The 24,556-nt window shown below is 39.8% G+C and overlaps 1 protein-coding gene across 2 annotated transcripts in view; it reads left to right on the top strand.

The window, feature by feature from the left end:
• The window catches only part of hob (bridge-like lipid transfer protein family member hobbit), a 107,551-nt gene that overhangs the window by 13,621 nt on the left and 69,374 nt on the right, over positions 1–24,556 (top strand). The window contains exons 3-13 of one of the 2 annotated variants that reach the window (XM_076203643.1): positions 1,537–1,632; positions 3,893–4,051; positions 6,949–7,077; positions 7,606–7,629; positions 13,968–14,132; positions 16,399–16,569; positions 17,374–17,497; positions 18,703–18,818; positions 18,903–19,025; positions 19,608–20,053; positions 21,929–22,074. In XM_076203643.1, the coding sequence (XP_076059758.1) occupies positions 1,537–1,632; positions 3,893–4,051; positions 6,949–7,077; positions 7,606–7,629; positions 13,968–14,132; positions 16,399–16,569; positions 17,374–17,497; positions 18,703–18,818; positions 18,903–19,025; positions 19,608–20,053; positions 21,929–22,074 (1,699 nt within the window). The remainder of the gene's footprint in view (positions 1–1,536; positions 1,633–3,892; positions 4,052–6,948; positions 7,078–7,605; positions 7,630–13,967; positions 14,133–16,398; positions 16,570–17,373; positions 17,498–18,702; positions 18,819–18,902; positions 19,026–19,607; positions 20,054–21,928; positions 22,075–24,556) is intronic. The other variant, XM_076203644.1, reaches the window with a different exon arrangement.

The following is a 24,556-nucleotide window of genomic DNA, read 5'->3' on the forward strand; positions in this document are numbered from 1 at the left end:
CTGTATTTTCTTTTATGATGAGATGTACAAGAGGAGAAAGTGGCAGCAGACTGGAAGTGAGTATTAAGGGAGAGAGACTAGAGGAAGTGGATAGTTTTAGGTACTTGGGTGGGAAAGGGAGGAGTGGAGGTGGAGATAGAATGTAGATTGAGAGAAGCATGTAAATGCCTTGGGGGATTAAAAAGTGTAATGAGAAATAGATATTTGGGAATGGATGCTAAGAGGAGATTGTGTGAAGGAGTGATTGTGCTGACAGCCCTGTATGGTGCAGAAACATGGAACATAAAGAGAGGAAGAGTTTGAATGTGTTTGAGATGAGGTGTCTGAGAAGTATGATAGGGGTTACTAGGCTTGATAGAGTGAAAAATGAGGAGGTGAGGAGAACGGGGGTGGAAAGGAAGTTGGGAAATAGGGTTAATGAAAGAGTATTGGGATGGTTTGGACACATGGAAAGAATGAGTGAAGAAAGACTAGTAAAAGAGGTGTGGAAGGCAGAGGTGGAAGGAGTGAACATGAGGGATCAACCTAGGATGAGGTGGATGGATGGGGTAAAAGGGGATTTGGGAAAGAGGGGAATGTCTGTTAAGGAAGGACGGGAGAGGACAGAAGACAGGTGAATGGAGAGTGGTTGTATATGGATGATGCTGTGATGCATGAGGTGGAATGGGTGGGGGATGGGGGGTGAGGGAGTATGTATGAGAAATAATTTGGTGCAGCCCGAAGGGATTTCTCCCCATCTCCTTTTCTCCATGAGTGGATGGAGAGGGGAGGGGGGGTCGTTGATTTAATGAAGCGGCCTCGCTGTGGATGTGCTGTGTCTTGCGACACTGCTTCTGATCCAGAGCAGTGGGCAAGATGCAGGGATGACCCATCATCCACGAGGTGCCAAGATAAGAGAGAGAGGAGAGGGGAGTGGAGTACAATAGGGATGGAATAGGTGGGAGTGGTTTCTATGCCTTTGTTTTTTGATGCAGATGGAGAAATGATAATGGAAGATAAGGCAGTGAGAGGAAGGTGGGCAGAGTATTTTAGGTAGTTGCTAAATGTGAAGGAGGATAGGGAGGGAAAGGTAGTTGCAGTGGGAAGCACTAAGAAAATGACCATGATGAGTGAGGAAAATGGAGGAGAAATAAGGAAAGGTGAGGTGAAAGCAGCTGTTAAGATGATGAGAGCATGTAAGGCACCTGGGTTGGATGGACACCATGCAGAATGCCTGAAAAAAGGAGGTACAGTGATGGTGGACAGGCTGGTCAGGTTATTTAATGTTTGTTTAAGAGAGGGTAGAGTGCCTTTCCCTTGTAAAGTAGAACTATACAGACACTCCTCTAATCCTCTGGCAATCTTTCATCCATTCCAATATGTGTGCAGCAAGATACAGCATCTCTACAGCAAGGACCAGTACCCAAAGCTAGCTGACATATATATTGATTGAAGGCTAGTGAGGACTCAAAAGCACTAATGAGTGGTTGGAATGTAAATTGTTATTTTTCAGAGCTGTTGTAGTTATGTGAAATCATAATCATTTCTCTATTACAGAAAATTGAGAAGGTGGGTGTCACCAGCAGCTTGTTTAATCAGGAGGAATGGAAAATCATTGCACTTCAAGTGCAGGATGTGCGGGTTGAGAAAGAGGTAGGCATTTAGCAATTATGAAATGATTAATGTCAATGAGAATAGATGAATTGATTTTAACAGATGAGTTGTTTTCATTTTTTAGTTCATGCAGCAGTATTATCTAATCATGTACAGCACAATTATTCCTCATTATTTGAAAATTAAAGTTAGTTCATTTATTTATTTTTATTTATTTATTTATTTATTTTTATTTTTTTATTTTTTATTTATTTATTTATTTATTTATTTATTTTTTGTAAAAAATAAAAATAAAAAAAAAGGTTACACATAAAATGGTGGAAATCTTGGAACTCAACAGTAACATTAACTCCTATCTCCTTGCCTGTTGTTAGTAATAGCGATATTGAGTAATGGGGGTGTACTAATAGGAGTAAGAGGAAGAACAAGGCATGTGATATACTAGGTACCCAGCAGACCAGAAACTTTACATGCAGAGTATCAATCAATCTGTTGCCCCTAGTCTCTTGCAGAAGACTGGTGGCCTTCAGGTAATTGTCAGCAGCCTCTGTGTGGGTCCACAAGTCACTCATGGAAGATGTTTTGTGTTGTTGTTTAGGGATTGTTTGTATGGGACATTGTAATACAAGGTGTTATGTGTCTGCTGTGTAGTGATTGCATGTGGGGTAGTTTGAACCTGTGACCTGGCCTATTCTGTATTAGTTTTATCTATATACCAAGGGCTTTTTTTTCCACCTTACCAGGGAGGTAGCCAGAGTAAAAAGGCTTATACCCATTCCTACCCATGTCATCCCCACCCATTCCACTCCCATCCACCACCCTTTCCACCCTTTCATCTTAGCTCCTCGTGGATGACAAGTCATCCCTGTATCCCGCCCACTGATCTGGGTCAGAAGCAACGTAGCAAGAAACAGCGCATCCACAGCAAGGCTGCTTTAGATAGTTGGCAACCCCTCCCCATCTGTTCCCTCATGCAGTAAAATAGAAGATGGAGAGAAATCACTTCTGGCTGCGTCAAAATATCATTCACATATAACCACTCCCTAACCCCCTATCCCACACCCACTCTCTTCCTTGCATCACAGTATCATCTATACACATCCATTCTCCACTTAACCCTGCTCAACGCCCCTTTCACCACATCCATCCATCTATTCAGCCTTATCTGCCATCTCTTTTTTCACCCCAGCTCTCCTTCTCACCCTGTTTCTCACTCTATCCAGCCTTGTAACCCCTACCACACTTCTCAGAATTTTTTTTTTTTTCAAACACATTTAAACTTTTCCTCTCTGCCTCCCCTGAAGTCCATGTCTCTGCCCCATACAGTACTATTGGCACAATCACCTTTCATATAATCTCTTTGCATTCATTCCCAAATGCCTATTTCATGTTATATTTATTAATCCCCCAAGACACTTGCTTCTCTCAATCTACAATTTACCTCCACCTCCACTCCTCCCTTTCCTGCCAAATGCAACCCCAAGTACCTAAAGCAATCCACCTCCTCCAGCCTCTATCCTTTAAGATTTACTTCCAAATTGTTGTCATCCTCTCACCCTTGTAATCTCATCACCTTACTTTTACTCACATTTACTTTCAACTTTCTCCTGTCGCATACTTTCCCAAACTCCGTCACTAAATCCCGTAACCCTCCTCTGATCCAGCCACAAGTGCAGTGTCATCAGCAAACAACAACTGGCTCACCTTCCACTTTTCTACATTTTATTTAACAAACTCCAATCCCCCACCCATTACCCTCATATTTACCTCTCACACCACCACATCCATGTACACATTGAACAGCCATGGAGGCATGACACATCCCTAACGCAGTCCCACCTTTACCTCAAACCAGCCATTCTCTCTATTTCTAATTCTAACACAGGCTCTACTACTCTCATAAAAACTCCTGACGGCCCATACCAGTTTTCCCTCAATTCCATATATATGCAAATCCTTTCACAGTGCCTTCCTGTCCACCCTGTAATAAGCCTTTTCCAAATCCATAAAGGCCCAAAAAAACATCCTTACCTTTTCCTAAAGCTTTCTCACGTATCTGCTTTACCGCAGAAATTTGATCCACACAACCCCTACCTTTCTTAAACCCACACTGTTCCTCCCTAATTACTCCCTCTGTTCCTCTTCTAATCTTCTCAATTAAGACCCTCCCATAACCCTTCCCTGTGTTGGTACTGTTTCAATATCAGTTACTTCCCATCTCAGATGAAAATTATTTAATTAGGACCCTATACACAAGATTCAATGATTTAAGTAATTGGAACCATGTTTATCATTACAGGTGAATGATCAAAGAGGAAGTCCATTTAGTGGAGATCATGAAAACTTTACATCCAGTGATTTTGAGGAAGATTTTATTGCAAATGAAATTAATTCGGATTCAGATGGTTCACCTCAAATTGAAATAAAAATTTCTCCATCTATGGTAACTCTAGCCCAGGTAAGTGAATTGTATTTTACGTGGTTGTGTTATATGGGAAGGGAGCTATGTTCATTGCGACTCGTCTTTTTATCTTTCAGCATTTAGTTTGTTCTTAAATTCTTGAATAGTATTTGCACACACTGATGCCTCATCTAATTTATTCCAGATATCCACCACTCTGTGTGGAAAGCTATTCTTTTTCAGATCTCTTCTATAACTATCCTTTTTGAGTTTCTTTTCATGTCCTTTTGTTTTTTTCTTGTCCCACTTTAATAATTTATCTCTATCTAGGACTTCCATTCCTTTCATAATTCTGTAAATAGTCAGTAGATCTCTTCTTTCTCTTCTTTGTTCCAGGGTTGGTAGTTCCATTTTGGACAATCTTTGTTCATATGTCAATTTGGAGAGTTGGTGCCATCTTTGTCGTTCCTCTTTCTATTCTGTCTAATTTCTTTATATTCATTTTAGTACTGGGTATCCATAGTGTTGCAGCATACTCCAATCTTGGTCTTATCAGTGTAACTAATATTTTCTTTACCATTTCTTCCTTCAAATAGTCAAAAGCCTCTTTCATTGACCTTAGTAAATTGATGGTTTCTCTGACTCTTTTGTTGATATGCTTGTCTGGTGACATGCCTGCTGATAATTACTCCTAGGTCCCTTTCTGAGCTCACTTTTTTTACTTCTGCACCTATTTTGTATTTCCTCGATATTATATTTTTACTTTTTCCATACTCATTTATACTACATTTCTTGATGTTAAAACCCACTTCCCACTTTTGGCTATATTTCCAGAGTTAAGTCTTTCTGTAGTGATTCACAATCTTCCTCTGTACTTACTCTCTCTAGTATTTTTGCATCATTTGCAAAGTTCATATAACATTCCACACCTTCATCCATGTCATTTATATAAATGGCAAACATGATCAGAGCCAATACCAAACCTTGTGGAACACCACTTATCATTACTTCCCAGGTCAAATATTTGCCTCTTAAGTACTACCCTCATTTTTCTCCCAGTCAAGAAATCTTCCATCCATTCCAATAATTTTCCTTTAATACCACCTATTGATCCCATTTTTCTTATTAGCTTTTTATGTGGTACTTTATCAAATGCTTTTTGTAGATCTAGAAAAGCACAATCTGCCCATCCATCCCTTTATTGTATTATTTCTATTAGTCTCAAGTAGAAGCAAATAAAGTTTGTGGTACATGATCTTCCTTGTCTAAATCCAAATTGTTTTGGATTCAGTATATATATTTTTTTTTCTTCCAGATAACTCATCTACTTTTGATGACTTTTTCACATATTTTTGCTATTGTGCTTGTAAGAGAGACTCTTCATTTCTAATCCTGACACATGCTCTTCTACTTTCATAAGAACTCTTGACAGCTCCTAAAAGCTTTCCTCCTATCCCATATATCTGCAAAACCTCCCACAGTGCCTTCTTGTCTACCCTGTCATAAGCCTTTTCCAGATCCATAAAAGCCCAAAAAACATCCTTACCTTTTCCTATAGCTTTCTCACATATCTGTCTTACCACAAAAATCTGATCTACACAACCTCTAAATCCACACTGTTCCTCGTCAATTATTCCCTCTGTTCCTCTCTTAATCCTCTCAATCAAGATCCTTCCATAAGCCTTCCCAACTACACTTAACCTCTTCCATATAGTGATGCCTACGTAGGCATCATGAGAAGCAAGTGGGTATACAAGGATGCCGACATCGGCGTCTTGATTATATTTATTATAGTCATACCTGCGTGACCCACATACTCTGTAAACTGGCTTCATCATATTTTCTATGGTTATCAAAATTCACGGGTGAAAGAGAACGAGTGATAGAGCAGTGACTTTATTTTTTATAATGCAAGTATTATGACACAACATCGCATATCTGGCAGCTAATGCTGCTAGATGTGCGATGTGGCCCGTATTGAAGGGGTTAACAAGCTAATCCCTCTGACAATACTACACTCACACTTGTCCCCTTTTCCCTTGTAAAGTGGAACTATACAGGCACTCCTCCAGTCCTCCGGCACTCTACCCTCTCTCCAGCAAACATTAGATAACCTCACCAGCCAGTCCACCATCACTGTACCTCCTTTTTTTTTAGACATCCTGCATGGCATCCATCCAGACCATGTACCATACCTGCTTTCATCATCTTGACAACTGCCTTCACTTCATCCTTCCTTATGCATATAATATACTATTATTATAATACAGTATTATGATATTATTATACATACATACATATACCAAGGCTTTTCCCCCTTACAAGGGAGGTAGTCAAAAAGGAAGTGACATAAAATCATTCCCACCCATTCCATCTCTGAATACACTCCACACCCCTCCACCCTCCCTCTTATCTTAGCACCTCCTAGATGACGGGTCATCCCTGCACCTTGTCCACTGCCCTGGGTCCTAATATTATTATGATATATTATAATATTATAATATGCATACATACAATTATGATATTATTTTCATAATCATCCAGACTGGAAACCAGTTTGGTTGGTGCCCTTTTTATTTTTTCGATCCTACATTTGTCTTTCACTTTGTGTAGGGACCATACCACTAATGCATATTCCAATGTTGGACAGGTTAGTACATGTGTACAGTACTACCTCTCAATAACGGACTAAAAGGGGGGTAACGGTGTCCGTTGATGTGAATAATCCGTTGATTTGGAGTGGTTTTTGGGTGGCATAGTGATTGCACAGCACTAAACAACAGCACCTAAAACACAGCGAAAAGACCACAAACACAGCTGATTAACGTCCATTAATGAGAGGTCAATCTGTAATTCCATTCAGAATACCTGTTACATGCCAAGCAATGTGGGTAGTTGTTGGAGAGAAAGCATATTCCATCAAATATTATATGTTGTTTTAATTTCTATTTCAGTTTTTTGGAATGCATATATCAAGTATGACAATTATGTATCTGAGGGAAAAGTGGCCAGAGTGTTTGCTACATGCTTCTGCTGAAAAAATCACTGTAGAAGGTGCAACATTGAACCAAACCAATATTGCTGTAAGTTCACCATTGTTTGTTTTGTTTTGTTTTGTTTTTTCAACATGTTTTATTTTATGACTTTACAGTTTGATATGTTTACTATTCTAGAGTAATTGTGTTCAAGTAAATGAAAAGGAATACTTTTATCTCTGCATGCAAATTGGCATAAAGTTCTTTCTGACAGAAAAAAAGTCTTCATATTGAATGGAGAAGACAGAAACAGCAGGAGCAGCCCAAGGCTTTCTGTGCACATAAGTTCTTAACTCTTTCAACATGATATGCTTTATAGATTTTGTTGTGCAGAGGGACATGAGATTTTAGACAGTATACGGGTGAACGTGGGTCAGAGTCCCTTCTTAGCTGCCGAGAATGAATTATTCTCAGCCAAAACGAAGTTGGTAAAGCATGTCAATGTGGAAGAGGTTAAGGACTTGCTTTGGTTTGTTTGGATCTGACTGTAAAGAGATAAAGCACTGTTTGCTAAGGCTCGGTGCTTGGTGACTCTGCTTTTGCTTTTTCTTCATGCTGCTGACATTTGTGCACCAGGACTTCACTCCATTCTACATTTATGTAAGCAACTGGATGCACTTAATCTTGTGTGGCTACATAATATCCTCTGCTTGTCTTTGCCTTATTGCACCTTATATTCCAGAACCCAGAGCCCAGTAGGTAGGATTACTTTAGGGCAAAATGTGCTCATGTAGAGCTTCACATCTTAAAAACAATGTTCCATTGTAAAAGGAAAATATCTTGTTAACTATATTTTTGCCAAAAACTAAATCTTAACAGTTAAAGTGACATGTAGTCCATTACTTTTTGGCATTTAATTAGTGTTGTCAAGTAGGAATAAATATTTGAATTTCTTGGAGCACTGATGCAGGTAAATTAAATTTGTCTTGTTTATGATACTTTTGTGGTTGTTTTATAGTCATGCTTTAGTAAGCATTAGTATTGTCTTCCCATTGCTTATTGGTCATGCAAGGTAGAAATGTAACAGATGGTTGTTGGCATGATTCGGTTTCAGTTCAATATCATGAACTCCTCTCAGGGGAGACCAGGGCAGTACCTCCTTATGGAGAACATTTTGAATCGGAAAAATTATTTTAATATGCCTTTGATATGAATTTGCTTGCAAGGCAAAGTTCTAGCCACTGCCTCTGCCGACCTCTGCCACAAATAGCAATGCTCTAACCCACTCAGCCAGCGAACATTAATTGATCATTTTGCTCATGCATTATTCATATGAAAGTAATATGAAGTAGAATTGTGGTTAAAAGTTGGAATTATAAGAAAGTAGTTCTTTTTGTCTGCCCTGTAAATTCTTAAGTGAATGATGGGAGAAGGTTGCCTTGTAATTAAGCAGTGGGAGTAAACCAGCTTTAGCTGTTAAGCCCAGATGTGGAGGTGTTGTGTCTTGCTGCATTGCTTCTGATCCAGACAGTGGGCAGGGGACAGGGATGATCCTTCATCTACAAGGAGCCAAGATAAAAGGGACAACAAATGGGTGACGAGTAGGTGTATGCCTTTGCTGGGCCACCCTCCTTATAAAGGGGAAAAAGGATTTGGTATAAATATATATGCATGTACAAGTCAGGAAACTATTGAGTGATAAATCCTTGATAGGAGAAGGTTGTTGACACAGTCGCAGAGATGGTAACAGGAAGAGTTACCCTCAAACTATGTCTTTGTAACCTGGTCACAAATATTTCTGTTGTGCTATTTCTATGTTTCTGTATAAGGTACAGATTCTCCCACTTTGCACTCATATTTCATGGCAGAGTGTGAATAATAAAATATATATATATATTTAGATGTAACTACTGCCATCCCCCATGCACTGTATCCATTGTTGCTGTTGTTTTTCACCTGCTAAAGTGGTAAAAATTGATGTTGGTATTCAGGCTGTCATTAACTTCTCACTTGTATCTATTCACATTTCCATTTAAATGCCCAAAATTGTGTATCATTTCATTCAATCTATAGCATCAGTACTTTAGTAGGAATTACATGGTTGTGAGGTATCTAGCCATACCCATCAAATTGATCCATGAATTACTCAAAGAACCTTTTTATTTTCATTATTTTATGAACATAAATGACATGTTCTATGTCCCCAAATTTGGTAACTGCATCTTGTGTGTCTTGAGAGGAATTTCTCTTTGTATTTATATCTGGGGGTATTTGATCAATCAATCTCATGCCCCAGGTCTTTCTTGAAGGAGATCCACAACTTCCAGGTAACTGGCTACAGCCACCAGAGAGGCCCATAAGTCATTAAAGGAAGAGATATTGTGTTTTGTCATGGGATAGCCTGTATTATTCTATTCTATATACAAAGCAAAAGGTAAAGGAGGCAAAGAGGAGAGCAGATGTGAAGTGGGGTAAGAGTATGACAGAAAATTTTGAAAGTAATAAAAAGATGTTCTGGAAAGAAATTAAGAGAGGAAGAGGAGGCGAATCAAGTAGAGAAGAAAATGTAAAAGGTGCAGATGGAGAGATGATAATGGAAGAGAAGGCAGTAAGGGGAAGATGGGCAGAATATTTTGGGGAGTTGCTAAATGTGAAGGAGGCTAGGGAGGGAAAGATAGTTGCAGTGGGAAATGCTAAGAAAATGACCATGATGAGTGAGGAAAATGGAGGAGAGATAAGGAAGGATGAAGTGAAGGCAGTTGTTAAGATGATGAAAGCAGGTAAGGCACCTGGTCTGGATGGATGCCATGCAGAATGTCTAAAAAAAGGAGGCACAGTGATGGTGGACTGGCTGGTGAGGTTATTTAATGTTTGCTGGAGAGAGGGTAGAGTGCCGGAAGACTGGAGGAGTGCCTGTATAGTTCCACTTTACAAGGGAAAAGGGGACAAGTGTGAATGTAGTAGTTTCATAGGGATTAGCTTGTTAAGTGTAGTTGGGAAGGCTTATGGGAGGATCTTGATTGAGAGGATTAGGAGATGAACAGAAGGAGTAATTGGTGATGAACAGTGTGGATTTAGGATGGGTAGAGGTTGTGTAGATCAGATCTTTGTGGTAAGACAAATATGTGAGAAAGCTATAGGAAAGGGAAGGATGTTTTTTGGCCTTTTATGAATCTGGAAAAGGCTTACGATAGGGTAGACAGAAAGGCACTGTGGGAGGTACTGCAAATATATGGGATAGGAGGAAAGCTTCTAGGAACTGTCAAGAGTTTTTATGATAGTAGTAGAGCTTGTGTCAGGATTAGAAATGGAGAGAGTGAGAGGTTCGAGGTAAAGGTGAGACTTCGTCAAGGATGCGTTATGTCGCCCTGGCTATTCAACTTATACATGGATGGGGTAGTGGGTCAGGGATTGGAGATGGTTAAAGAAAATGGAGAAAAGTGGGAGGTGAGCCAGCTGTTGTTTGCTGATGACACTGCGCTTGTGGCAGGATCGGAGCAGGGACTGAGGAAGTTGGTGACAGAGTTTGGGAGAGTATGTGATAGAAGAAAGCTAAAGATAAATGTGGGTAAAAGGTGATGAGATGTACAAGGGGTGAAAGTGGCAGTAGACTGGAAGTGAGCATTAAGGGAGAGCGACTGGAGGAAGTGGATAGTTTTAGATACTTGGGTGCAAATGTGGCAGGAAAAGGTGGAGTGAAGGTGGAGGTAGAATGTAGATTGAGAGAAGTGAGTAAATGCCTTGGTGGATTGAAGAGTGTAATGAGGAATAGACATTTGGGAATGGATGCTAAGAGGAGACTGTATGAAGGAGTGATTGTGCCAACAGCACTGTATGGAGCAGAAACATGGAAGGTAAGAGAGGAAGAGAGAAGGAGTTTGAATGTGTTTGAGATGAGGTGTCTGAGAAGTATGATGGGGGTTACTAGGCTAGATAGAGTGAGAAATGAGGAGGTGAGGAGAAGAACGGGGGTGGAAAGGAAGTTGGGAGATAAGGTTGATGAAAGAGTATTAGGATGGTTTGGACACATGGAAAGAATGAGTGAAGAAAGACTAGTAAAAGGTATGGAAGGCAAATGTGGAGGGAGTGAACATGAGGGGACGTCCTAGGATGAGGTGGATGGATGGGGTGAAGGAGGCTTTGGGGAAGAGGGGAATGTCTGTTGAGGAAGGATGGGAGAGGACAGAAGACAGGGGTGAATGGAGAATGGTTGTATATGGATGATGATGTGATGCATGAGGTGGAATGGGCAGGGGGATGGGAGGTGAGGTAGTATGTGTGAGCAAAATTTGACGCAGCCCGAAGGGATTTCTCCCCGTCTTCTCCTTATATGCATGGTGGGATGGAGAGGGGGGTCGCCGATTTAATGAAATGGCCTTGCTGTGGATGTGCTGTGTCTTGCAACACTGCTTCTGACCCAGGGCAGTGGACAAGATGCAGGGATGACCTGTCATACAGGAGGTGCCAAGATAAGAGGGAGGGTAGAGGGTGGAAGGGAGTGGAGTGTATTAGGGATGGAATGGGTGGGAATGAATGGTTTTTATGCCTTTGTATTTTGGCTACCTCCCTTGTAAAGGGGAAAAAGCCTTTGGTATATGTATGTATGTAATGGGTTGACTTCCCAAGGAATAGTTTTAGGATGGTCTTTTGTCACTATTGCCCATTTCCAGTACTTTGCATTTTTTGGCATAAATTTGATTTCCCATTCTTGGCTCTGTACAAGAATAGTTTCTACTAAGTATTTCAGCGGCTTTGACCCATAGTTTTTCGCTCATATTTCCGAAATAACCATTCACATCAGTATGATATATTAGCACAGCCTAATTCACACCCTGCCCTAATTTTTGACGTTATAGTGCATTCACAAGTGTATTTAATTACGGCGTTTACTCTTGATATTGTGTCGTAGCCGACACCCGTGAAGTTAATCGAACAGGTGAAGTCGTGACGTCATCACAAACTACCTCGTGTATCCCAACTTGTTTGATTTACTTTACGGGTGTCGGCTACGACACACTTAATATCAAGAGTAAACACCGTAATTAAACACACTTGTGAATGCACTATAACGTCAAAAATTAGGGCAGGGTGTGAATTAGGCTGTGCTAATATACCATGCTGATGTGAATGATTATTTCGGAAATATGAGTGAAAAATGATGGGTCAAAGCCACTGAAATACTTAGTAGATCTTTTTACAATAGTCTACTGTCCTAATTTTTCACACTTCTCATGATTTTTGCATCGTCTACAAAGATGTTGGCATAGCTTCTTGTTCTTTCCATCATGTCTTTGATATAGACAAGAAATATTATTGGTGCAACCATTGAACCTTGTGGAACTCCACACGTTACTGCTCTCCATTTTGACTTCTTATCCTTTATTACTCTCCTCGTCTATCTTTCCCTCAAAAAATCTTTCACCCATTATAGTAGTTTGCCTCTCAGTCATCCAACATGCTCTGATTTCCACATAAGTAGACTGTGGGATACTTTATCATATGCCCACTCTAGGTCAAGATACACACAGCCCACCAACCCACTCCTCTTGCACCACATCAGTCACTCAAGTAAAAGGTCAAAAGTTTTGGCAAACACTTCCAGGGCTGAAGCCAAGTGGATTGTGTGGTAGAATGTTCATGTAAGATATTTGGTCTATCGATCTTTCACAATCATTTCACATAATTTCACTATTGTGCTGGGCAGTGATACCAATCTATAATTTAGTGGTGCCTCCGTATTTCCATCTTTGTGAATTGGTACTACATTTGCCCTTTTCCAGTCAAGCAGCACAATGCTTCTTTCAGTGAACATGTAACTGTGAATATTGTCCACTAGTTGTTCCCTACATTCTTTAAGTATTCAGTTTGAGATCCTGTTAGGTCCTGAAGCTTTTGTCACATCCAATGATCCCAAGAGATTGACCACTTTCTTCACTTGTACAATAGTTTTTTTTTTTTTTTTTTTTTTTCCTACACAATCCTCTAAAAAGTGCTCTCTTTTGTGAAGACAGATTAGAAAGTTTCATTTATTGTTTCTATATGAGTTGAGGCTTCTTCAAAGACCTTGCCACCTGCCCATTAACTTGGTGATTACTTCCCCAAGTTTTAATTTACTATGCAAAACCGTTTCGGTTCATCATTGCGTTTATCTACCACACCAATTTCATAATTGCTTTCTTCCTCCCTGCAAATTCTTGCATAGTCATTCCAAGTTTGTTTGTAAACTTCTTTTCTTTTATTGTTTCTTCTCTTCCATTTTCCCCAACCCACATCCCTGGCCTTTTTTGCAATCTCACAATTTTGTTAAACCAGTCCTGTTTCTGCTTCTTCCTTCCACTAGTCTGTGGCACGTGTTTGTTCACTCCCCAGTTGTAAATGTCAAGAAAGATGTTCCCATATCCTCCTTAGTCATGTGGTATTCATGAATTTCTCCCAGTTTGCTTCTTCAGAGAATTGGTTTAACCTTAAGTAATCTGATTGCCTTAAAATTGTGTTATTACAAAAGTGGCAAAGCCACTAGGCACTGCTATGCGGCAAAACCAACCAGTGTGACACTGCCTTAATATGCAACAAAGACAGTAATCCAGCATTTCTTCCCAAAGGGATTTATAAGAGATTTTAAGGGCTGCTGCCATTTTGGGGCTCTAGGTTTCATTCAGTGAAACGTGGAGTTTCAATTATAATTATGGAAATATGCAATGTACAAAAGTTGTAGTTAGGATACATTAGTATAATATTTAATTATCTTTATGTTGTGTGTTGCACTTGCAAGCTTTTTCCTTGGCCTGTAAAGCTCCCCTCTTTTATTTTTCACAATGTTTTTCACCTGCTTCTTTCTTTACTTAATCTGTTTCCTCTATTTCATTGGCATCCGATTAAAAGAAGTAGCTTGACCAAAAGTATACACCAGTTGAAGTAAACATACACCATAAGGATATTTGTTAGTATTAAAGAAATAAGTGGGCACACTTATGTTAACTTGAGCTATTGGGTTACAGCTCAATGTTGTGGTGTCTGGCGCACACGTCAAAGTCCTGCAACATGTACCTGAGCGTGAAGTGCGTAGTCCCGGAGGTCTCATGGATGATCCTTCTCTCATGGAATGCACAGTTTCCTTGAAAGTCTTCGTGGAAGCCAAAGCGGAAACAATTGCTGCAACAGAGGTGAGGTTTAAAGATCATTTTTATTTTATTTAGGAATTTCAGTATTTCAAAAATTCGTCTGAGGTATGAAGTAAAGAGATGAGAAGTAAAGCATAAGATAAAGGAGGCAAAGAGGAGAGCAGATGTAAAATGGGGTAAGAGTATGACAGAAAATTTTGAAAGTAATAAGAAAATGTATTGGAAAGAAATTAAGAGAGGAAGAGGAGGCAAATCAAGTAGAGAAGACAAGGTAAAAGGTGCAGATGAAGAGATGATAATAGAAGAGAAGGCAGTGAGAGGAAGGTGGGCAGAGTATTTTAGGGAGTTGCTAAATGTGAAGGAGGATAGGGAGGGAAAGGTAGTTGTAGTGGGAAGCGCTAAGAAAATGACCATGAGTGAGGAAAATGGAGGCAAAATAAGGAAAGATGAAGTGAAGGCAGTTGTTAAGATGATGAGAGCAGATAAGGCACCTAGGTTGGATGGATGCCATGCAGAATGTCTGAAAAAAGAAAATACAGTGATGGTGGAGTGGCTGGTGAGGTTATTTAATGTTTGTTTAAGAGAGGGTAGAGTGCCGGAGGACTGGAGGAGTGCCTGTATAGTTCCACTTTACAAAAGAAAAGGGGACAAGTGTGAGTGTAGTAGTTTTAGAGGGAGCTTGTTAAGTGTAGTTGGGAAGACTTGTGGGAGGGTCTTGAATAAGAGGATTAGGAGATGAACAGGAGGAGTAATTGGTGAGGATCAATGTGGGTTTAGGACAGGTAGAGGTTGCATAGATCAAATTGTTGTGGTAAGACAAATATGTGAGAAAGCTGTAAGAAAAGGTAAGGATTTTTTGGGGGCTTTTATGGATCTGGAAAAGGCTTATGACAGGATAGACAGGAAGGCAGTGGGGGAGGTATTGCAGATATATGGGATAGGAGGAAAGCTGTTAAGAGCAGTCACAAGTTTTTACAAGAGTAGTAGACCCTGTGTTAGAATTAGAAATGGAAAGAGTGAGTGGTTTGAGGTAAAGGTGGGACTTCATCAGGGATGTGTTATGTTGCCCTGGCTGTTCAATTTATACATATATGGGGTGGTGTGAGATGTAAATGCAAGGGTAGTGAGTCAGGGATTGGAGATGGTTAAAGAAAATGGAGAAAAGTGGGAGATAAGCCAGTTGTTGTTTCTGGATAACACTGTGCTTGTAGCTGGATCAGAGGAGGGATTGAGGAAGTTAGTGACAGATTTTGGGAAGGTATGCAAAAGAAGGAAGTTGAAGATAAATGTACATAAAAGTAAGGTGATGAGATGTACAAGGGGAAAAAGTGGGAGCAGCCTAGAAGTGAGTATTAAGGGAGAGATACTGGAGGAAGTGGATAGCTTTAGATACTTGGGTGTGAATGTGGCAGGAAAAGGAGGGGTGGAGATGGGGATAGAATGTAGATTGAGAGAAGCAAGTAAATGCCTTCATGGATTAAAATGTGTAATAAGATATAGACATTTGGAAATGGATCCTAAGAGAAGATTGTATGAAGGAGTGATTGCAACATTGCAGGTGGTCCAAAACAGTTCACGCTGTTATTAGTGGGGGCACCCTGGTCTCAGAGGAGGGAGGGGGGGTACCCTTCAACCACAGGCAATGCCAGGGAGAGGGTGTGCCCCCAAGAAGCTGAGGGTTACCTCGGAAGGGGAGACAGTGAGGTGCCGCACCATCCCTTCGACGGTGAGTGACGTGCTAAGTGCTCGGCGAAGGATGGCCATGGCTCTAAACTCTAGCAGGTAGAAGTGGAGGGGCTGTTGCACCTTGGCCCCACAGAGTTTGCAGTGTTTGTAATAGTCTTTTCCCATGTGTAGCACTTGCCACCCACAGTGATGTCTGAGGCACATCATGTGGATGGAAAATTTTGCCCTTCTATCCCGTGTAAGGGGGAAAAAGCCTTTGGTATATGTATATATGTACCCAGTAGTGACAAGGTAGTACCACAGCAGTAATTCTTAGTCCTGTGGTACTACTTTTAGTGAACACATATACTTACCTCACTATTCAACAAGATTTCAACTTGGAAACTAAAGAAATTAGTGGACCAACCATCAGTCAGTCACTATGTTGATCCATCTCACTCCAAATATGTCATCTCCGGAGTGATAAAAAGATTGATCCTCAGCAAAATCAAACCACACATACCATTTCCATCAAGCCAACATGGCTTCAGAAGGGTTTGCTCCACAAGAACATTGCTCTCAAATGGAACTCAACATATCAAATATATTCATGACATAAATTTAAAGTGTTTTTTCTTTACAGAATGTTTCAGTGGTGCTGAATGAACCCCAAGTAAAAATACGTGACCGTTTGCTCACTTTTCTGGATGATAAAGCTTCAACAGCAGTCATTGCCAGGAAGTCTCACACTACAAAATCCCATAATAGCGACTTCAAAAATGTTTTAAAAAGATATTGGCTGTTTGTTCCTCTTGTAAGTTGAAATTATTTGGTATATACATGTTTTTTTATTTTTCATAGCTTTCCTTTAGTGTGAAGATTAATGAATATAAGTTGGATAAAATAGATCAAAGAGTGCTGAGGTGGTTTGAACATGAGGAAAGAATGAATGAGAAAACATTAACAAAAATAATGTGGAAAACAAAAGTGGATGTAGTGAGCTTGAGAGATCAAGAATGAAGTACATGATAGGGTAAAGGGGACCTTGGATGTACAAAGAATATCTATTAAACAAGGAGGAGAAAGTGCATAAATAGTAATGAGTAGAGGGAGATTGTAAATGAATGAAAGAATAATGTAGCCTGTGGGATGTGTGATGGGTGGGTATATGCCTGGACTTGGCTACCTACCTTGTAAGGGGGAAAGGGTATATTTACCTAGTATTTTGCGGGAAGGGGAGCTATGCTCGTGTTGTCCCGCCATTGTATCTCTCAGTGTCTAGTTTGCTTTTAAACTCGTGAATGGTTTTTGCGCTTACTATTTCATTATCCAGTTTGTTCCAAGTGTCTAAAACTCTATGTGGAAAACTGTTTTTCTTCAGTTCTCTTCTATAGCTATGTTTTCTTAATTTCCTTCCATGTCCTCTTGTGTGAACGTGTGTGTGTGTGTGCGTGTGTTTATATTATTACCACTAACTCACACTCATTAATTATGTCTTGGTTGGCAATCCCATATGGAGAAATATGTTGTTTATGACAATGATTCTTTTGTATTTTTTGCCTTAAGCATTACTATGAATTTGATTATTTGTATTAGTTATGTTATATTTTATTTTCAGAAAACTTCAGTAAATGTAGAAAAAGTTGGGTTGAAATTTGTGAGTAGTATTGGTCAGTCTGCTCTGAAGGGAACTCTGTCTGCCATTGAATTCCACACACATCTCACAAGAGATGGCGATTTAGGTAAAGTGTTGTATTAGTGTAAGGACTGTTTCCTTGTAACTGGCTTTTAGTAGTAGAAGGGGAGCAGTCGCCAATTGACAGTTTTCTATCATGAAAAGGTGAAAGAAGAAGTCAAAATTGATAGAGGGAGACCTTGGGACTGGTCTAAAGAAGGAGCTGCATCTTCAGATGAATGCGAGTGTTGATGGATTTTGAAAATGGGTGGCAGAGGAATTACACCCTTCTTGTAGAATTCACTTGTAGATGCCTATTGTTGGTCTCACCTTGGGGATTAGTATGTCTTTCTTGATACATGCATATACCAAGAGCCTTTCCCCCTTACAAGGGAGGTAGCCTAAGTCAAAAGGTATGATTCCACTCCGACCCATTCCACCCCCATTCACCACCCCCCCCCCCTCTCATCTTGGCTCCTCCTGGATGATGGGTCATCCCTGCATCTTGCCAATCACCCTGGGTCAGAAGCAATGCAGCATGACACAACACACAACACATCCACAGCAAGTCCATTTCATTTCATTCTCTCTCTCTCTCTCTCTCTCTATCTTTTTCTCTCTCTCTCTCTCTCTATCTCTCAGTAACATTGAAGACAGGGAGAAATCCCTTCGGACTGCTCTCTCTCTCTCTCTCTCTCTCTCTCTCTCTCTCTCTCTCTCTCTCTCTCCCTCCTTCTCTCTCTCTCTCTCTCTCTCTCTCTCTCTCTCTCTCTCTCTCTCTCTCTCTCTTGAAGACGGAGAAATCCCTTCGGACTGCTCTCTCTCTCTCTCTCTCTCTCTCTCTCTATCTCTCTCTCTCTATCTATCTCTCAGTAACATTGAAGACAGGGAGAAATCCCTTCGGACTGTGTCAAAATATCCTTCGCATATAACCACTCCTGAATCCCAACCCCCCCCCCATCCCCCACCCACTCCCTTCCATGCTATAGATTAATATTGGCATTTGTAGGTATAGTTTTGTGAAATATTTTGCATCCCTTTGTTGTATTGATTCTTTTCTTTCATCTTTAGAGTAGTGAATGCTATGCTTACATAAACTTAAGAAACTCGTTTTATTTATGTTATACTTTCAAATCATCCTAATGTCAGAGGTGGGTGTACTCTTATCCGTTCTTGATGGATATATGATAATTGATATCTTTGGTGTGAAATTGAGAAAATTTGATCCAATAGCAAATAGTTTTTATAGTAAAAGTATATATTTCCTTTCAGAAAATTTTCCAACGGTTCTTCCCGACCTTAGTACTGAGTTAAGTTTTGAGAATATATGTATACAAGGCACACATGACTCTACCATTTCATTCAACAAATTTATCCATAATTCCCAGGTAAAACAATTTTCATAGTGATATGAATGAAAATATTTACTTCTTTTTTTCTGTAACTTACATGATATTGATTTCATTATGCAGTTTGGAGGAGACAGAATTGATATGAAAATGGAGGTGCGATCTCCGCATATCAACTACGATTACAGAGACCTCAATGTATGGACCAACTACAGAACTCGAAGAAAAGTTCTAACATCTTGTCAGGTAAACATTGAAGTTAATGTGTTGTTCATGTTCACTATTGTAACATGATGATTGTTGCCTCAAGTTTCATTGACTGGAAGACTGTTCCCCCACAGTGGCTGGCAATAGTTCTCAGGACTTCCCTCGGATCTCTCTAGAAAGAAACTCTGGATTGATTTATGTGTTATATGAGACTGTTTATGTCACTGGATTCTGATAGTAAGGGAAGGGGAGCAGTCGCCAGTTGTTAACTTTTATTTTATTATTTGTGTGTGTGTGTGAAAAGGAGTGGGAAATACAATTGAAGCTGATAGAGAACTCAGGCTAGGTCTAGTGACTGAGTCAGCCAGATCTTCAGGTAGAAGTAGAAGTGAGGTTGCTAGAGGGTTCTGAAGATGAACAGCAGGGAGATTATTTCATGGCATTTGTCTTGGAATCATTTCTCATAGGTCCCTCAGTATCATAATTGTAGTGTGATTATCATTTTCTCTATTTTATAAATTTCACATTGTATAGTTGTGACATAACTTGATAATTGCAGGATATGTAATGTACATTTGATTTCCCCCAAAAAATTAATTTACTCCTTCTTTTCCTTATTAGTCTCGACTACAAGAAAATGTAGGAGTCAGAAGAGAGAGTGATAATAACAAGACTTTACATCAGTATACCATTGGACTTATTTTTGAAGTGTGGGATGTGTGGTGTGGTGTGCAACTCCCAGGCTCCCCGAAAGCAACCATCTCCCTCCAGCATGCACGACAGAGTATTGTTCTTGGAGCTGGAGGAATGGAAGTTGGTGGTGAATTGGTATTAGAATCCCTCTCAGGAAGTGTCGGAGCAACTGTCAGAGGAGACACACAGAGACAGGCTTCTCGTCGCATTCATATGTGGGGAGCTCCAGCTTCTGCCGGGCTTGTCATTGTACAGGTGACTGGTTTACCCATGCAGGGAGCACCCAACATCATGTTGCAGGCAGAAGCAATGTTAGACAACTTACAGTTGGAGTGGAACAACAACTTGGCTGAATTCATTATTGGAGGAATGAAGTAAGTTGCAGTTAAGAATTTATATTGCTAGTGGGTTAGAAGACCTCTTTTCTTAGTAGGTTTTATGTATTATTTCAAGCAGTAAATGAAGCAAATAAATGTCCAGGTGGAAAGTGTTATGAGAAATAGATATTTGGAGATGAATACAAAGAGGAATTCATATGAAGGAGTGATTACATACCCTCAGTACTTCATTGAGCAGAAACTGCATTGAGCAGAGACTTAGAATCTAAGTGTTCAAAGAGTTTGTAGTTGTGACAAGGATGGGAAGAGTGAGAAATGTGTATTTGAGGCAGAGAATGATGATGGAAGGAGAGCTGCTGGATAGGGTAGATGATTGCGTGGTTTAGGCATACTGAAAGTAAGGAACAAGCAAAATTTAATTGGATGGAGTGAGATTGTAGGTAGGGAGGTAAAAGAATTTTGCCACCGTGATTCCCATTCATGTTGTAAAAAAATATATATATATATATATATATATATATATATATATATATATATATATATATATATATATATATATATATATATATATATATATATATCAAGGTATATGGGGTCTGAGAGAACTCCAACCAAAATTCAAAAACTCTTGTCATTAAATGTGCATGGTTATGATACACATGAGAATAGAAGGGAAGAGATTGGCTTTGTGTTTGTGAGAAGCAAGATGGATATGTTAGCATTAAGTGATGGGGTGGAGGGAAGTTCCTTTAAGATTAATGTGATTGAAGGTGAAATTTGGATGGGAGATGTGGGTTTTTGTAAGTGCATACAGTCCTGGTAGTTAGAAAAGTGAAAAGGAGAGATTATTATTCGGACAGATTTAAATGAGATGTTTAGAAAATTTTAGGAGGAATGTGAAGGTAGCTGTATTTGGGGACTTCAATGCTAGAGTAGGAGATGAGTCTGGCAAGAATCATAAGGGATAGATGATGTTAGAGATGTGTTTAGAAATGGAGTTAATGATAGCAAACACAGTATTTAAGAAGAGAGCCAAGTATAAGTATACATGGATGGTTGATGATGCATTAATGGACTATGTAGTGGTGTCAAAAGGAAGGATAGGAAGAGTTCTGGACATTCATGTTTTCAGTGGAGAGAGTGGAGTGTCTGATAATTTTTTGGTAGAAAGGAAGTTGAGTGTTGAAAAAGTGGAGGAGGAAGAAAAAGATGGGAAGTAGAGGTGCCAAGAGATTAATTGAATGAGAAGGAAAAGGATAAGAATTACCAGGAGAAGTTGAGAAATGTATACAGGCTGGTGAGGGAGAGAGGGGAGGTAGGAGTAGAAGAGGTGGGCATGTTTTAAGGAGGATGTGACAAAGTGTGCAAAGATGGTATGTGGAACAAGGATGATGGGAGGCAATAGAAGGAAGGGTAGTGAGTGGTGAGGTGAAGGCAGTAGTAGAAGAGGAAATGCAAGCATTTGTGAATTGGTTGCAAGTAGAACTCAAGAAATAGATGAGGGGTGCAAAAAGAAGAGAAGATAAGTAAAATGTAAAGTAATGGAGGCAAAGAGGAGAGCAGATGTAAATTTTTTGAAAGGATAAAAAGATGTTTTGGAAGGAAGTGAAGAGAATAGGGGGGATTGAGTCAGGTAGAGAGGAAAAGGTAAAAGGTGCAGATGGACATATGTTAAGGGAAGTGATGGTGGTAAGGGTAGAGTATTTCAGAAAGTTTTTGAATCTGGAGAAGGTTAGGAAGAGATTGATTGTGACCCTGGGAGGAACTAAGAATAAGACTGTGATGGGGAAAAGAAAATGACAGGGATATAGGAAAAGATAAGTAATGTATGATGAATCTAATATGTTATTTGAATGTATTTTGTGACCATTGTAATTATTGGTATTTGATAATAGACTTCCTTTTCCTCAGGTATATAAATGAGCTGAAGCAGTGTTTTAGACATCAGAGTTTGTATGCATACAGGAGGACTGAACCTGTCAAAGAAGAGAATCGTTGGAGTAGTGTTGCAGTCAATTGTGCCAACATCAATGTTTTTGCGCACACACAGCAGGGAGGTATTAATCACTTGATTTGTTTGGAATAAGGGTCAGGGCTTCTTTATTGGTTGTTGGTCATAGTGTCAAGATGCCCATAAAGTCTTATGAATTTTTTTTAATATATATTGCACTGATTCTGGCCCAGTTAGTGGATGGGAGATAGGGTTGACCCTTCATCAATGAAGAACTGAGATAAAAGGGAAATGGATGATAGATGGGAGGGGTATGGGCAAGGTAGGTGTATGTCTTGGCTGGCTACCTTCCATATACAGGGTGTTTGGGATAAATTTGACACTTTTTCAGAAAGGAAAGAAAAATGTCATATCTTGGCCAAAAATTGATGTATTCTCAAAATTCAAAGTGCATCTCTTAGAGGATCTTTTGCCAAATACAGCTCACTCAAAGAAGCCACCCTGAGCCTCCACCACAACCTCCAGGCAGGACCTGAACCTGCACCATGCCGCCTACACAGTGTCCTTCAAGAGACACCTGAACACCAGTTTGATTCTGGCAATCAGCTCATCCTTGGAGTTGCAGGCAGTATGATTGGTGTCTTTTTCAACTGCGCCCCACCCATGGGAGTTGCACTGAGGCAAGTTGGGGGGCCAGATGTTGGGACTGATGAAGTTGTAGAAGTTCTCAGACAGCCACTTCTGGGTTTGCCCAGAGGTGTGACATGGAGCTGAGTCCTGCTGACACACATATGGTCTTCCCGCAGCCACCCTCTCCACCCAGCATTTGACAACATTGGACAGCAATTCAATATAGCCATCTGAAGTGAGTCTGAGTCCCTCTTCAAAGATGTGGGGTGGCATGACATGGCCTTTGCTGGAAGCACACCCAAAGACTATCTCTCCAGTAATGTTTGCTATATATGTGAATGACATGGATGATGATGTAGGATGTTACATGAGCTATGCAGACAATGCTAAATTGTTGAGAAAAGTGAAAACTGAAATGGATTGCAAATCACTACAGGGAGACCTGGACAAGGCTTGAAAATTGAGTCAGAAATGGTAAGTGGACTTCAACATTAAGAAGTGTAGCATAATGAAGTTTGGAAAAAGTAAAAATAGAATATCAGGACAATGTGCAATTGGAATTAAGGAGGTAAAGAAAGTGGGATTTGAAAAAAGATTTGGGAATAATTATCTCAAATGACTTGTCCTCTGATAGATAAACAAAATTGTCAGAGAATCCTATAACTTGCTAAGATCAATAAAAGTGGCATTTACCTATTTGGACAAAGAAATGATTAAGTAAATATTAGTCACACTAATAAAGCCAAGACTAGAATATGATATGACATGGTCACCCATTACCAAAAAGAATATAAAATTGAAAGAATCCAGAGAGCAACCACAAAAATGGCTCCAGCTCTTTAAAACTTGTCATATGAAGAGAGACTGGCTAAATTGGAGTAAAGAAGAGAGAGAGGCAACCTACTGACCATCAATAGAATCATGAAGGGCATGGAAGTACTTGATAGAGAGGACTTGTTAAATTGGGACAAGAGAAACACAAGAGGACATGGAAAGAAACTCGAAAAAGATAGTTATAGAAGAGATCTGAAGAAAAACAGTTTTCCACACAGAGTGGTGGACACTTGGAACAAACTGGACAAAAAAAATGGTGTGAGCAAAAACCATACACAAATTTAAGAGCAAACTAGACACTGAGATACAAAGGCAGGACACCACGAGTGTAGCTCCCCTTCCCGTAAGATACAACTAGGTAAATACAGTTTGAGGTAACTTGGTCTTCATGAAGTGCAGGTCTTGGTACAGACTGTAGGCTAGCTACCTGTTGTTCTGCGCATTGTGTAACTGGTCGTGGCAGAAGTTCTCGTCTGAGAAGAACCAGAGCATCCCCAGCTCGACTGGGTGTTTGACCTTGTTGAGGAGTTTATTGGCTTTCGTAAGGCGGTTCTCTTGTTGTCTTAGGCCTTGGCAGTGAGTAGTTGGCCCTTGCACCTCTTGTATGAGGAGTAGTGAAGATCCTTGTTCAGTGCTGAGAAAATGGTTTATCAAAAAAAGGAAATGTAATGGAAAAGGATGAGAAAGGAAAAAATGAAAAATAACATGTACCAACATAGCATAATTTGAGGATTAAACGAATTAAACGACTATCTTGCATTAGAAAAACCAGACATAGTGGGAATTGTGATGAAATTAAAAAGTTCTCTACCACCAAACACTGTGGGACAAGGTCTATGCAACCATTAGATGAAAAATAGGAAAGAGAAACAGGGTGGAGGAGTCATGTGTTTGACTAAGAAAAGCTTAAATGTGACTAAGATAACGGAAGAAAAAAATAATGTGGAAGTGATGATGATAAAAGTTGAAAACGGTGACATGAAAAGTAGAAAATTTGTAGTAATGTATGTACCCCTAAAACACAGTCTTGGACAGAGAGTGATCATTCCAAAATGTTGGAAGACACAAAGAATGCACTATCTGATTTACTGAAAGGAGGAAATATAGTAATTATGGGGGACTTT

This window comes from Oratosquilla oratoria, chromosome 20 (assembly GCF_046742065.1).
Source record: "Oratosquilla oratoria isolate Oo_2021 chromosome 20, ASM4674206v1, whole genome shotgun sequence".
Lineage (NCBI taxonomy): Eukaryota > Metazoa > Arthropoda > Malacostraca > Stomatopoda > Squillidae > Oratosquilla > Oratosquilla oratoria.